This window comes from Urocitellus parryii, chromosome 4 (assembly GCF_045843805.1).
Source record: "Urocitellus parryii isolate mUroPar1 chromosome 4, mUroPar1.hap1, whole genome shotgun sequence".
NCBI classification, from domain to species: Eukaryota; Metazoa; Chordata; class Mammalia; order Rodentia; family Sciuridae; genus Urocitellus; species Urocitellus parryii.
In genome coordinates this window covers 151,454,900-151,469,422 of record NC_135534.1, presented here as the reverse complement: position 1 = coordinate 151,469,422, position 14,523 = coordinate 151,454,900, and the positions used below count along the sequence as shown (strand labels likewise).

The window sequence follows — 14,523 nt, the reverse complement described above, 5'->3', positions numbered from 1 at the left end:
ATAAAATGAGTTATCCATGTAGAAAATCAGTTCATTAACTTTGTTCTTTGCTCCACAGTTGAACACACATCCAACCAGCTTATTCACCAGCACATTCCTCCCGTCATCTACCCTGCCCCTAAAAAAGGAAAAAAGTGGTAATCTCAACAGGCCACATTGCTGATTTTTTTTTTTTTTTCAGAGAGCAGGGTACCTGTTAAAAAGCACATGCTCCGCCTGCTTCCTTTTTCTCTCTTGCATGCAGCTCCCCACATGAGTTAGGTTTATCATTCAGTCAGGACAGCCACCTTTTCTCTTTCTGGTTTTAATATTTCACTGTTACATCCCAAGGTTAAGGATGTGAGGACAGGTGATGTGGTGCAGAAATTACTCATTACTTTTCCCCACCCACTTTTCCATGACACAGTCTGTAAGTGAACTTAGTCTTTAGCAGAGACTGACAACCACACCCCTTCACTCCTGACTCTCATGGTCATGACCCTGTCCTGAAGCTCATTTATGTGGGTAGGACAAAGTCGAGGCATGTTCTAATCTGGGATGGCCACATAATTTATTGCCCAAAGTGGGTAAGGTATTATTAATAATTACACTGGGACAACAGATGTAAACCAGGAAATAAGGTCTCTCTAACCAAAACCCTGCCTGCACCAGAGCTCTGTTGTGAAAATTTTTTCTTCCATCTCATCTGAACCCTTCCACTCTCCCCACAGCTCCCAACATCTGACCTTGAGTCTTCTGCAGAGCACAGTTGTTATAACAGCTTTTTCCCCATTGTTTTTTAGTTTGTTTTATGTCAAACTGGTTGATTAATTGTATAAACACATACTGCTGGGGAAAAGAATTCGGTAGTGTGATCAATACTGAACTGCCACCTAGCAAGTAGCCCTTGTATGATACATGTGAATACTGAGTTGGAAGTCTGCAAGAGTTAGAGTCATGGCATGAAAGGCTGCTGTGGGTGTGAGCTTAGGGTGAATTCCAAAAGTGCCACATAAGAAGGGCTCTTATGAATTAAACTGCAGCTTAGTGTGAACTGGGAGCCATTCAGTTTATTTTAAATGATTTTACATATCTCCCATCTAATCCAGCTTGTGTTTACATTTTTTTCCAGTTTTTTCTTTTTTAAAATTTATTTATTTTAATTAGGTATATATGACAGCCACATGCATTTTGATTTATTATACACAATTGAAGCACAACTATTCATTTCTGATTATACACAATGTAGCATCACACCCTATGTGCAGTCTTACATGTACCTAGGATAATGATATCCATCTCATTCCGCCATCTTTCCTGCCCACCTTGCACCCTCCCTCCCCTATGCCCAATCAGAGTTCCTTCATTTTTTCCATGCCTCCACCCTCCCTGTCTTGGATCAGCATCCACCTTTGAAGGAGACTCTTACTTAACTAATTCTAAGGTTCCAGAAAAACAGTCATTATTGCCTTGTATCCTGCCGGATTCATTCTGCAAATACATTTTTAAATGAACTATATCCTAAATGCTGGAGTATATAACATCAGAGAAATCACTCCCCTGTAGCAATATTCTCAAGTGATTCCAGCTTTTTCAAAAGGGTTGCTATGAGAAATTATCAGTGTAATTTCTAATACAATGTTTTAGCTGGAATAGTCTTTAAGAATATCATGATGTTAAAACACTGTAAGGGGCTAGGGTTGTAGCTCAGTGGTGGAGCGCTTGCCTCACATCTATGAGGCACTGGGTTCGATCGTCAGAACCATGTAAGAAAACTAAATAAATATAAAGATATTGTGTCTATCTACAACTAAAAATATTTTTTAAAAAATACTGTACAGGGCTGGGGTTGTGGCTCAGCAGTACAGCACTCGCCTAGCATGTGGGGTGCTCTGAGTTCGATCCTCAGCACCTCATAAAAAATGTATTGTGTCGAATTACAACATATATAAACACTGTACATTTTGAATAAAACAAACAAATTTTGGAAGTAATCTTTTAGTTTAGAAAGAAACTCCAAATTCTAGGTTTTGTTAGTTTGAGCATTTATAGTTTGCTTATGTGAAAGAGGAGAGTAGTCTACTGACACTTTGGATTATAAGTACTTTCTAAGATACCTAAGCACCGTGGGAATAGTAATAATGATCAGCTTGTGTGTCTTCTTTAATTAGAAGTTTATATTTAGTATGTTATTTTGCTACCTTTCCTGCAAAGAATAATATCAACAGCAAGGGGGCTTCTTAGTACATATATATTGTGCCCAAAAGGCACTTGTGGGAACTCCTGTTTCAACTAGATAGTTGTACAAAATACATTTGGGGATGAAATGAGGTTGAGAGTTTTTTAAGTGATTCTTTGGGATTTTCTATGTTCTATCACAGACTTGGAGAAGGCGCCAGTTTTTCTCATTTCATTCTGGATGTAGAATTTTTTTCTGATCCAGAAAATAAGATTAGAATGCCATGGACTGAATATTAACAAAGTTGATTCATGTTTCAGTTTTGAATTTCATCTCTCCCCCCACTCCTGCCCACATCTGAAACTAAATCAGGGGGAGGGAAGTATTTAAAATCAGGTTAAAACTTCCTATGTTTTATGAAAAAGAGTTAATGTTATCACTTAGGAAAACTCCATCTGACTTTTAAAAACCAAGATGATTTATCTTTGCTGTTTTCCTTACAGTGTTGCTTTTTAAATGCTGAGGCAGTATGAGTCACAACAATTATGGAACTGAGCTATTCATTCATCAGTTGGTTTTCTTTTGAATTTACTTATGCACTGTTTTTTCCTGAATGATCAGACTTCCATTAGCAAATGAAAGGAAAATGTAAGAAGGATATGTGGCTACTTGTGCACTTGTGTTATCTCTGCCCCAAAGATGGATTAGGTTCCAAATGATGTAGATAGATTGTCATAGAGTAAGTAGAAGGGAAGAAATGGATTTCTTTGTCTAAATTAATGGAGCAGTTGCCTAAGTTTTGTGCTTAAAAGTGGATATGAAGTTTTATGTCAGAGTAGATAGGATTGGCGTTAAGGAGAAAGCAGACATTGCTGGGTTGCTAAGATTGCCCTGGGCCAAGGGTATTCTGACAGGAGGCTGTGAGTGTGTACAGGCGGGAAGATGCAGAATGTCTAGCATTCTTTTAGTGATAACTCTACATCGGGTGCTCTACCCTTGATCCTTTTGTGTCTTCATAGATGCCAACATTAACAAAGGGTGATGAGGAGTGAATGTTTTTATCTTACTAATTTTGTGCCCAAAATGGGTGCTATTTTTCATGGGAAAGAAAGGTTGCAACTACAAAATATTCAGTTTAACAGTACGCATCAATTGCATTCAATAGATCATTTCATTTGACTGTTACTTATGTACAGTTGCCATATTCTCTAATGTTCCTAGAGTGCACAACCAATTTTAATTCGTAACATCAGTCCCTTGAAGATTTGTTGATCAAGTGACTTATATTTGTAAATTATTGGAATTGCTTTTTACCAATTCAGTCAACTTTATCTCTTTTTTAAATTTTTTTTATTCTAATTTGTTATATATGACAGTGGAATGCCTTACAATTCATAAATTTCTAAGAACCTTTTCCTGTCCTGGGCTGTCTGAAATTCTTCAATTCTTTTTGCTTTTTCAAATAGCATCAGAAATCGTGATGTGTGAACTCTGTAAAGTGATTTTCCGTGATGCTCTGGTCCTTCTGAACATCAACTATAAACCTGTCCACCCTTTTCTTCTTATTCATTTTATTTGATGTAGATGATAAATAGATAAAAACTAAAACACTAGAATTAAAACATGTCACTGCTCTCACCGCACTAAAACATTGCCTTTGGGAACCAGGAATAACTTTTGCTTTTAGTATTTTGCAAAGTGTTGGGCATATTAAAAAGGAATGCATAATGAAAACTCTGGCATTTTCAATCTCCGTATCTTAAAGGTGCATGTTTTTTCTCAAACCCTTATTTGGAAGGATCTCTCAAAAATCCTTTCCACAGTCACATAAAGTAGTAAAACAACTTATTTGGATTCCAGAGAACACATTATGTTGCCCTACTGAGTTGAGGAATAATCCCGTGTTTTTGTCTTTATGGAAGCTGTTTTTCATCATTTTGAATCCCTGGTAAATGAAGATAATTTTAATGTATGTATAGGAGTATCCTCTTTGAAATAAACAACTTCTTCCTTAGTGCTGAGATGTGATTCAGAAGAAAATGTTTACCAAAACATTGCCTCAAATAATTACTTTACATATTTAAATGATTCACTATGAGTGTAGTTTATCCTTTTTGCCTCCCTACATACCAGTTCTAAAAAAAATGTATATAGAGAAATATTACTTCAAGCAACTTTCTATATTTGTTACATAATATGTTGTAGTCAGAATTTAAGATCAAACCACTGGGCAACATATAGAGTTGATGTAACTGTTGCCTGGAGATAAAATTTAATTGTACAAAATATCCGATTGGAGCACTTTCAGCTACCTTTGATAAATGTGTTACATTTATAAATCTTGTATGTCTTTCCTGCTGTTAAAGGTGAGGAACTTCAACATTCATTCATTAGTTAACCCTAGGAGCCCGGAAAAATTTTTTGGTGGAGTTCTTTACACTCTAATAGTAGCCTGGATCAAAGGTGCCCTTATAAGGAGAGACTCAGTAAGATTTGATAACTAATTGGATCAAGGGAGATAAGAGGAGGAGGGCACAAACCTAACACTTGGAAGACAGTAACAGAAAAAGGAAATAGAGCAAACAGACCCAAGTTACATGACCTGACCCAATTAATCAGGTGCAAAGAGAAAGCTAACATGCTGCTCTCTAACTCTCAGACATTGCCCATCACTGGACTTGCCACCCCTTTCTCACATCCAGTTTATAAAGTATTCTTGGATTCAAAGGAACTCTTGCTCTTCTTTGAAGAAAGTACTCATTATGCCAATTGCAGGACTTTGCCAACAGTGCAAAACACAGCCCTTCCCAACCATGCAAGCATGAGTCTTTTTCAGATGGATATATATTAACTTACCATTTTCAAATAGAGAGTATGAATGAATAAGAATTTTAAAAGCCTTCATTGCAGAAACATACGGTCAATAGCGGATTGTTCTAAACCTCAGAAAGAACTTGAGAATATCTCAGCAAACCACACTGAGTAGGAGCCAAACGAGCCTGCTAATGGAGAATGATGTGGAAAGATAGTATTTCTCTCAACGTTAAGGTCTTTGAAAGTTCAAATCCCTATAAAAATGATGGTCTGAACTCTAAGTTTGGCTAGTGAAGTAGATGGTCTATTTCTTCTGTATAATTAAATTTTTTGTTAGTTGTTTTAGAAACACAGAAATAAGATGAATCTCTTCTCTTTTTGTGGTTTCTCTTTGATGAGTTTCTAAAGGAATATTTTGAGGTTTTTTTCTTCCTGAGGTCAAGAGTGGAGTGGAACAGGGTAACTACTATTGTGTGGTGTTTTGCATATGGGAATTATATTTTTCTTCTGTGTAAGCATTGAATGCTGCAGTTTATTGAAGGATGTTGCTTTTAGATGATAAAGATCTCAGCTTTACAAAAAAAATCACTTTCATATTGGGATGAAGTTTTACTCAGTGTCTGTAATCTGATGTACAGATTTATGGTCACTCTCTTGTTCTGTTTAGAATTACAAAAATAGATCATCAGTAGTCTACAGAGTCTATTCCCAGCCTTCTTTGTATTACATTTCAGAGAAACAACCAAAAGGCAAGTGAGTGACACTCAAAGGAATTTTCTCCAGCTGAGCTACAGAGGAGCATAACATGGCCCTTTGGCCCTCAGACTTGGGGGCCAGAATGCCTAGACCCCAAACCCGGCTTCTTTACCCACTATCTGTTTGACTGTGACATAGTTACTTCTGTGTATCATAGTTTTATTCAACCACAGAATTGTGCTAATAGTGGTTCTTTTCTACTTCTAGGTTCTTTGTGAAGGTAAAATAAGGTTAATATGTGAAAAGCACAAGGAAGATAAAATTTTATCTAAGTGTTATTATAAATATTAGTCATAAATATCTTCTTTTTAATTCTGGCTTTTTAATCAAGATTACAGTGCAAAAATATAAATCTTTATGTTACATAGCTTATTTTTCCAATAACCTATTTTAAGACAAAGTTCTTATTAAAGATTAGAATTCTCAGACCATCACATTCAAGTCTAAATCAATGCTAAGTATATGATGTTACCAAGTGTCGACTTGGACTCTCTTTCTTCTTTAAATCACTCACAAGGAAGATTTTCCTTCTATTTGGTCACTTTTTCTCAGTGAAGCAAAGCTATTGAGTTGAAGATCTGTTAGTATTATGGTGATTTTGTCAAAAGCTGGAGGGGCAGCCCAGCATCAATCTAGCATACAGCAATACTTTAGTATCTTGGCAATGTTTTAGATACTATGTAGCACCCACCCAGGATCTGTCTCAAGGAACTTATTGACTGAGTGGAGATCCTTCTGGTTCATGAACTCCTTAACAATTCTACCACATACAAATGTCACATAGTTCATAAAGAGTCTACTAATCACATTGGTTGAATAAATCTACTTTGTTTTATTTCCAACTTGCAAAATTCTCCTCAAGGGAGACTGGGAGGAAAAAAAGAAAAAAAAAAAAAAAACCTAGCCAGAATTCCAGTTTCAGAAGTTAGGACTGTGGTTTGAGTGCTGGGAAGGCAAGGATGACACACAGGAAGTGTGTCTAACCACAGGATGAATAGAAAGAGTTGAGAGCCAGCCTCACAAACAGATACTGATAGCAGGTCCAAAGAAAGGAATTGAGTCCCTTCAGAAAAGTGTGCATATTCCACATTGTTTTGAATACTGTTGTGGTGACTGACCTAGGCTTACCTTGTAGTAGGAAGATGCATGGTCAGGGTAAACCAGCTAGAAATGTGAGTTCAAACTGGAAGTCAACTTCTGCATCCCTCAAGGTCTACACTCCTCTTTCTCTGTGTAGACTGTTTCATTCATTCTTAGCAGCAAAGAAAGCCAAGGAACAAAGAGGCAAAGCAACCATGCATCCCTTGCGCTAAGAAAAATCTAAAAAATGGGGTTAGAGAATTAGGGTCTTATTCATCTTTGATCTTTGACTCATTATCATGGACAATGGAAACATGATTTTTCTCAAGGATTTTTGTTTTTTCCCCCCAAAAAATTAAAAAGTTTGGATACCTTACCTACTTTCAGTAGTTATTCTTCTTACTGAGTTTACTGCTCTCAGCATTCTGACAAGCTCCAAAAATAATGACCTATGCTGTGTATTGTTAAACGTTCAGTCAGACAGATAGGTCCAGATGGATGAGGGCTGTGTTGCACACAGACAAGTCAGCATTATTTAATCAACGTTTGTTTGATCCGTGTAAAACAAGTATAAATGTAAGCTGCATCCCATCTGTTTTATCATCCACGTGAAGCCAACCTCATTTTTAAAACTTGATTCCTTATGTAATTGTCCTAGAATGACACAAAATGATAAGTTGGGAAGAAATATCATTCGGAATGGCGAGGTAAAGGATAGTTTTACTTAGAAGTGCTTCATGTGTTGAGCTTCCTCGTTTTGCACTGGCATTCTGGAAGGTTAAGGAACAGAATCACCCCCTAGTAATTCTCAGCTGAGCTCTGAATCCGCACAGACCTGAGTTTGAGGATAACTAGGAGTCTGTGAGTGTTGAGCCAAATTACTTAACCATCAAGTATCACAGTGCCTGTCACAGAGCAGACTCTCAGTAAGATTTATTCAACTAATCTTTCTTTGTTTCAATTTCCTTGTCTGTTAAATGGGGGAAAAATCAATAGTTACCTCATAACAATTGTAAAAATTAAATTATATTGTGTCTAAAGCATAATGACTCAGCAGCCAGTATTATAATCATCCTGTTACTTGAAGGTCATTTTCTCATGGACCACACTTTAAGTCGAAGCATATTAACATGTGGTACACAGCTCATTTTTCCATTTCCAATTTTTGAACAATGTAGGTATTTAATAAATCACACAGAGGGCTAAGGATATGTGGCAAGAGTAGAAATGAACAGGAATTAACCGTGTGTTTGAGTTGATAGATGCAATTTTATTATTATAATGAAATGTATGCCATTTTATACATATGTGGGAAATCTTTGTCAGAATAAAACAAGGTCATCAGAGAGTAATAGAGTAATACCTTTTACCAAAAGCCACTATATATCAGTGACCTTAGCATCTTGTTGGGATATCTGAGGGGATGATGTGACTGTGTCTTTACCCAGAAATATTTACTAGTATAAAGTGGAATATTAGTGGTAGTTTTAATTTCAGGATCACATACTTAATTTCTAAGCCATATGATATAGGTTATTAAGTATTAAAAATTTTGGTACATGGTACATTGAAGATCTCATACTGTGTTCTCTAACTTCCATGTTATATAGAGAAACTACTCCATGATTTCTCTTTAAGAACTTTTCTCAAAAACATGTGTTCATTAATTCTATTCATTTATTTTTTTAAAAATTTCATCAAACTATTTACTAAGCCAGATACAGTGTAGATGCAAAGATCACTAAAGCTATACATGTAAGACTATGACAAGGAATTTAGAGTTTAAGCTATAAACTCACCAGAGCCAGTAGAAGTTCTTAGACGGGGCCTGACTCATCTCTGCACTTTACAAAGCATCTTTGACCACAGTGTGAAGAATGGAATGGAATAAGAGATTAGAGAAGGAATTTCAATGAGATAACACATGCTGAAGTTCTGGATGTAAGGAATGACATTAGGATTGTGGATTTAGGACCAACCTGAGATAGTTTAAGGCAAGTCTTAGTCATTGAATTGAGCTATTTTGTGTAGAGCAGATTCAGAACATGTGAAAACTACTTCCTGGACATGTGAAAACTTCAGCTTCTTTAGCTCAGGGATTACTTGGAGAAAATTGTGTTCTGCAGGGGATGGCATACATTCCCTGGAAGAACAAATTAGAAAGTCCCTTGATAACATTATTCTTTAGACCCCAAAGTCATGGATAATTATTTCACTGAATACTGTTCAATGATTGCCTCTTTAGATTAGCACAGGCTAAGAATTAAAAAAAAAAAAAAAAAAGGTTTTATATTCCTTAGTTAATTTGAGACTGTATAGTTATACTGCTCATTTTTTTTTTTAACTATTTGGAAGCTACTTAAGAGTTGACAGGCTTATGTGCTTTACTGTCATGCTATCCATAGAAACCATTCATCTTTAATATGATAGCAATTGTGCATGTTTTACTTTCAACTTCTGCAAATACATGTAAAGGCATAGAAAATATCTAGCATCGAAAATAACTGCTAAAAATTCTATTACCTTTTAAAAAATATTTCACTTGGATAAAAACCTATATTATTATTATTATTGAAACCTTGATTTTGATCACTTAAATTCATGTTTGTTATTATTCAACTCATATTTCCATATAGCATGAAATTAGAAATCTTAAAAAAGGTGTCAGCATCCTGTGATGAAAGAAAAGATGTTTTGATTTCTTAGCACAGCTGGAAATTAACAAGTCCCATAGAGTCTTATTTGCTCTTGAAATAATAGTTCTACCTATAACATGTGTGTGTATGTATATATGTGTGTATATATAATATTTGTACAATGTTTATGTTAGATTTTTCAGTAACTTTGTTTAAATAGTTTGGTTGAATAATTTCTTGGAACATCAAAGAAATTAAAGCTAAAATAAGAAAAGAACTAAACTTGATGAACAATGATAACACAATAGTAAAAGGAAAAAGGATAAATAGAAAAAAATATCTGCATTGGGTTATAAATTTATTTTCTGACTATGATGATTAATTTGACCTCCCTTTGTTTCTGTTATTGTTAGCAGTTTGAGTTGTACAAATTGCCCAGTGATAATTGCCCATAGTATGTTACAAAGAAACAGACAAAACCCTAAGTTGCCATTAAGACGTGAGCATGTGGGAGAAGAACAGGCAGCATAGCGGGTGAAAGACTGTTCGAGTTAAAGACTGGGTTTAGGTGCACATAGGAAAGTGTAATCAAGATTAAATAATGTTCACAGAACTAGAAGGAATATCGAACCAAGATAACTTGTAACTACAGCAGCAGAGAGGAAAATGGAGAAGTAAAACTAAAAACCTGCCTTTCCAATATTAACAGGACATCCATATTGATTTTTTTTTCTTTTGAATCAATGTTGGTGACTATCACTGTTTCTTACTATGATTAATCATTTTGTGTTATGCTATTTGCATTAGTGTTCAGCTTCAGAGCTAGAGTGGTCTTGATGGAGTGTGACTTCAGAATTTTCTTTTTAAATCATGTTTGTTACTTACTGTGATAAATGCCTATAATTCTGTGTTATTCACTATTGATTTTGTATGTGCTGTTTTTCTTTTAAAGTCAATTGATCCTGGCCAGCAGTTCACATGGGAACATTCAAACTTGGAAGTAAACAAACCAAAGAATAGATATGCAAATGTAATTGCATATGATCATTCCCGTGTTCTCCTATCAGCAATAGAAGGTAAGGAAATGCAGATATTATTAATACTGTTATTTGGGGGGACTTAAGTACATACATGAGAATTTAGGTTTAGCTAAGTTATTAGCCATGTAGGAAATTACTTACCTAAGATTCATATACAGTTTGTTCTCACTCTTTCCTACACAGATACATCTCATACAGATGCACAGTCTCACTGGTACCATGACACAAGAGCACCATCCCTCATTACCTTATTACTTCCACCCCAGACTTGATACTGTAATTGATGTTTTTATAGGGGAAGCAAATTGGGCTTGGCTTGTTTAGTGATGGCTGTTGAAGGGTATGAATGAATAGATGATTGTCAGAAGGGGCCCATAAATGAACTGGCTACTTAAAGAGGGAGAGAGGACTGGATTGTTTTCAAATACATTTGGATATCCACTGGGGAAAGTTTGAAGTTTAGGAGTTGGTGATGTAATTAATATAAATTAAGTACATTGGAAATGTTTGGTGTGTCTAATTTTGGACTGCTTGGTAATCTGTCTCTCAAAGCTGCAGTGGGAGTATATTCTAGAGGGAATGATTTATTGAGGATTACTCCTGAAACATACCTAGCTCTCCTTCAGAATGCATGGAGAGAGTAGTTTACACTCACCTTTTTCTAGTAGTAAACCCCTTTCCCATGCCATAGTCGAACATTTTAGGAGTCCTTGCTTAATATTCAGCATTTTCTTAGTCTTTGGGGTTATAGTAGCACATTGGATTGAAAAGTCCTTAGAAAAACACTTTATCATGCCATTCAAACCCTTCTGTGTATCACGTAGCCAGCCAGGGCTACCACCTATCTCATAACCATGCTCATCCCCACTGGTTCCTCAAGGGCTTTGTGTCCTCTTCAACTGGTAGGCTCACTGCTTACTTTGCTGATGTCTTATAAAACAGGGAATAATACTAGCTTCAGACCCAGCTCTTCTCAGGACTTCTCAGTTTGGACATTTTCACCTATCTTTGTTCATGTATCTTTCCCTTTTTGTTTTTTTGCTTCCAAAAACTATGTTGACTTTCACCTTATCTCATAGCTCTGACCAAGTCCTGCCTGCCTCCATAGTGTCCAAGATTAATTTGAAAGTGGGACTCTGCTTCAAAGCTTTCCTAATAAGCACCAAGGCAATGATACATTTATTTTCAGATTTGGGAGAGCAAGAAATAATCTTTCAGCATTTGAGCAGGTTTATACCTGCTGTCTCCTATCCTCAAAAGGGTGTTGTGTGGTATAAATAGGCTTTTAAAATTCTCACAATTTACTTTTAATGGCATAAAATGTTATAGGCCCTTTTTTAGTTGATCAAATACACTAGGTGTTCAAGAGTTAAAATATCTCATCCTGGATTAAGTTCATCAAGTTTCACCAATGCTAGTTTAGGCAGCAATGCTAGTTTAGGCAGGATAGTGTCAAATAGGTAATTTCTTATTTTCAGGTTGTTTAGAAACTATAATTTGTATATGTAAATGGTTAGAATAGAGGGTTTACAAAATCTTATATGCATATTTCTCATTTTAAAATATAAAAAATAACAACAATTTATCATCTCAGGTCTCTTCAGTTATTTCCATGGTAAATGGAAAGCAAAACCAAGTCACAGAGAAATCATTTTTTTCATTAGCAAAGTAAGGAAAATTATAGAAATAAAATAGACGAATGTAAGATGAGAATGAATTTGGCATGGAGAGAACTTGTCACTCAGCCTTTGCTGTATTATAATGTTATTTCCACTCAGAATTAGGTCACTCAGTACTACTAGCTCCCTATATTTTTGGCACTTTGTCATTATTTTTCTTAACCTGTTATTTTCCACATCTGAACCACGAAGTGTATTGAATAATAATAAAAAAGAACCTCCTTGAACCTTTATTGATAGTTGGAAACGTATGCTCATTTGATTCATATGCTATTTTTACAATATAGAAGCAAAAGCACTTGAATCAGACTAGAACCCGCTTTTTTATAGCTCTATACCCACAAATATACCCAAAATCTAGAGCTGACCTAGAAACCAAAAGTCTTTCAATTTGAAGTGTTAGACAAAAGGTTAGAGCATTTAATTGAAGTTTATGGGCTGCACAGAAAGCTTTAATCTAGATTACAACCATGAACAATGCTTTGTCTTCAACTAAGCCCTAACCAGCAGGTATTTAAGTGTACAGTCAATCATTCTATATCCCAGACCCCAAAGACAGAATGCTGGCGACTGGAACCACATGACCACTACCTGAACCCTCTCCTAGATGGACAGGTTTGCTAGCACAGGACCAGATTTTTTGAGTGTATTAAAATGTTAAGTGACTTCATGCACAATTTGTAACATGTAATGGGTTCCACCTGTGTCACTGACTGAAATGACTTAGGTTGAGGGCCTTAATTTGGGCATTTTAGTAATTCTTCAAATAGAGCTAGCCTCTCTCTCCTTATTATACTGCAGAGTGATCTGACAGATACTAGAGAAAACACTAGAATTGGCTACGGCGATTCATGTTGTCTTTGTCTTTGCTTAATAGAGCAAACTTTTACTTTACTTCCATTGAAAAGATGACAGGGGGAAAAAATATACAGAATTGGGAATTGTGTGTGGGCACCAACGTACTCATTGAACTTCTTGAAAGCAGTGACATTTCATGACATGTTTCCAAATCACACTCATTTTATTTATGCTGAGAAAAATGCGGAATGAATTCAAGAGAGTTCTAAATACAAAAGCCTTTCAATTGTTGAATTATAATCACTGTAGAAACTCAATTGCATTTTTGACAAATCCAATTACCACAGGGATACCCTCCATGTTTAAGCAGTTCTTAAGATAAAATAGTAATTCTTAAATAAGAGAGGTAATAAGAGTTATTTTAATGGTTTAAGAATAAATATTTTCAAATAAAGATCAAAGGGAAGCTAATACTGATATATGCACAGTCACAAAATACAATATGCTAATCTCATAATCCAAAATTGTTCATAAAGTATACTTTTATTAAAGCAGGAAAAGAGACAAATGAAAAGATGAATAACAAGGAAATCTGAGTTTGGGGCATACCTCTGTCACTAACTAGCTAGGTAATCTTGACTTTATGATTATCACTAAACTCTTTATTCCTGAATTCTAAGTGTTTGTCTTATATAGTTTTTGTATCAGTTATTTATTTATAGAATACAGCAACCTAATGAGGTAGTGGCATAAATATATTACTTGATAAAAAAGTACCCATTAGAGACGAGAAAACTGAAGTTCAGAGAATGAGCCCAGAGTTGTTCCACAAAAAATTATGTAGCTCACATTAGAATCCAGATCTTCTGGTTCCTCCACTGACCCACACCAAAAAAGGAAGCTTTCCCACTGATAGAGGATGCCTGTCCTCTATCCACTGACAGAGGGTAGACTATGCCTAAGCCAGTTAGTATGGACCTAAAAGCCCAGCCTTATCATTTGACATTAGCCCCCTATGGATAATGCAGGCATTACATTTTGTAATTTCACTTTGTTTTATCATATGAGTAATCTGATATACTGACACACTATGGGAACATCAGTGATCCAAATGCATCAGAGTCACAGCACTGCAAATAAGTACAAGTGCATCTCTACCTGACTCTAGGTGATCTGCTCACCTCAACTGCCTTCATATACTTCTCTAATTTCTCATAAACCCAGGAATATCAATCAGTGGCAGATTATTTATTGTAATGCCTTATAACTAGCAAAAATTAATTATTGCAGTTCTAGATTTTTTAAAAAGAGGTTTTTGTTCTAAAATATAATTAATCTTCATGGCTGCCAGTGCCTTATTTTCCTTAGTAGGATTATAATTAACATTTCACTTGAAAAGCCATATTGGCATGATTTTTTTAAGTTGTTGGCCAAGTCTAAATATAAAGCAAAATTAAAGTGCTACTTTTCAGTTAGGCAGCAAAGATAAATTTGTAATAGTCATGGTGATCTAGGTAGCTGTTGTATGGTGGATACCTGTCATGGATTTTATATGCATTACC

General features: G+C 35.5%; 1 protein-coding gene across 1 annotated transcript in view; it reads left to right on the top strand.

The window, feature by feature from the left end:
• Window positions 1–14,523, top strand: part of Ptprd (protein tyrosine phosphatase receptor type D) — a 378,303-nt gene that overhangs the window by 299,369 nt on the left and 64,411 nt on the right. Inside the window, exon 27 of the mRNA XM_077797854.1 lies at window positions 10,397–10,520. Coding sequence (XP_077653980.1) covers window positions 10,397–10,520 — 124 coding nt within the window. The remainder of the gene's footprint in view (window positions 1–10,396; window positions 10,521–14,523) is intronic.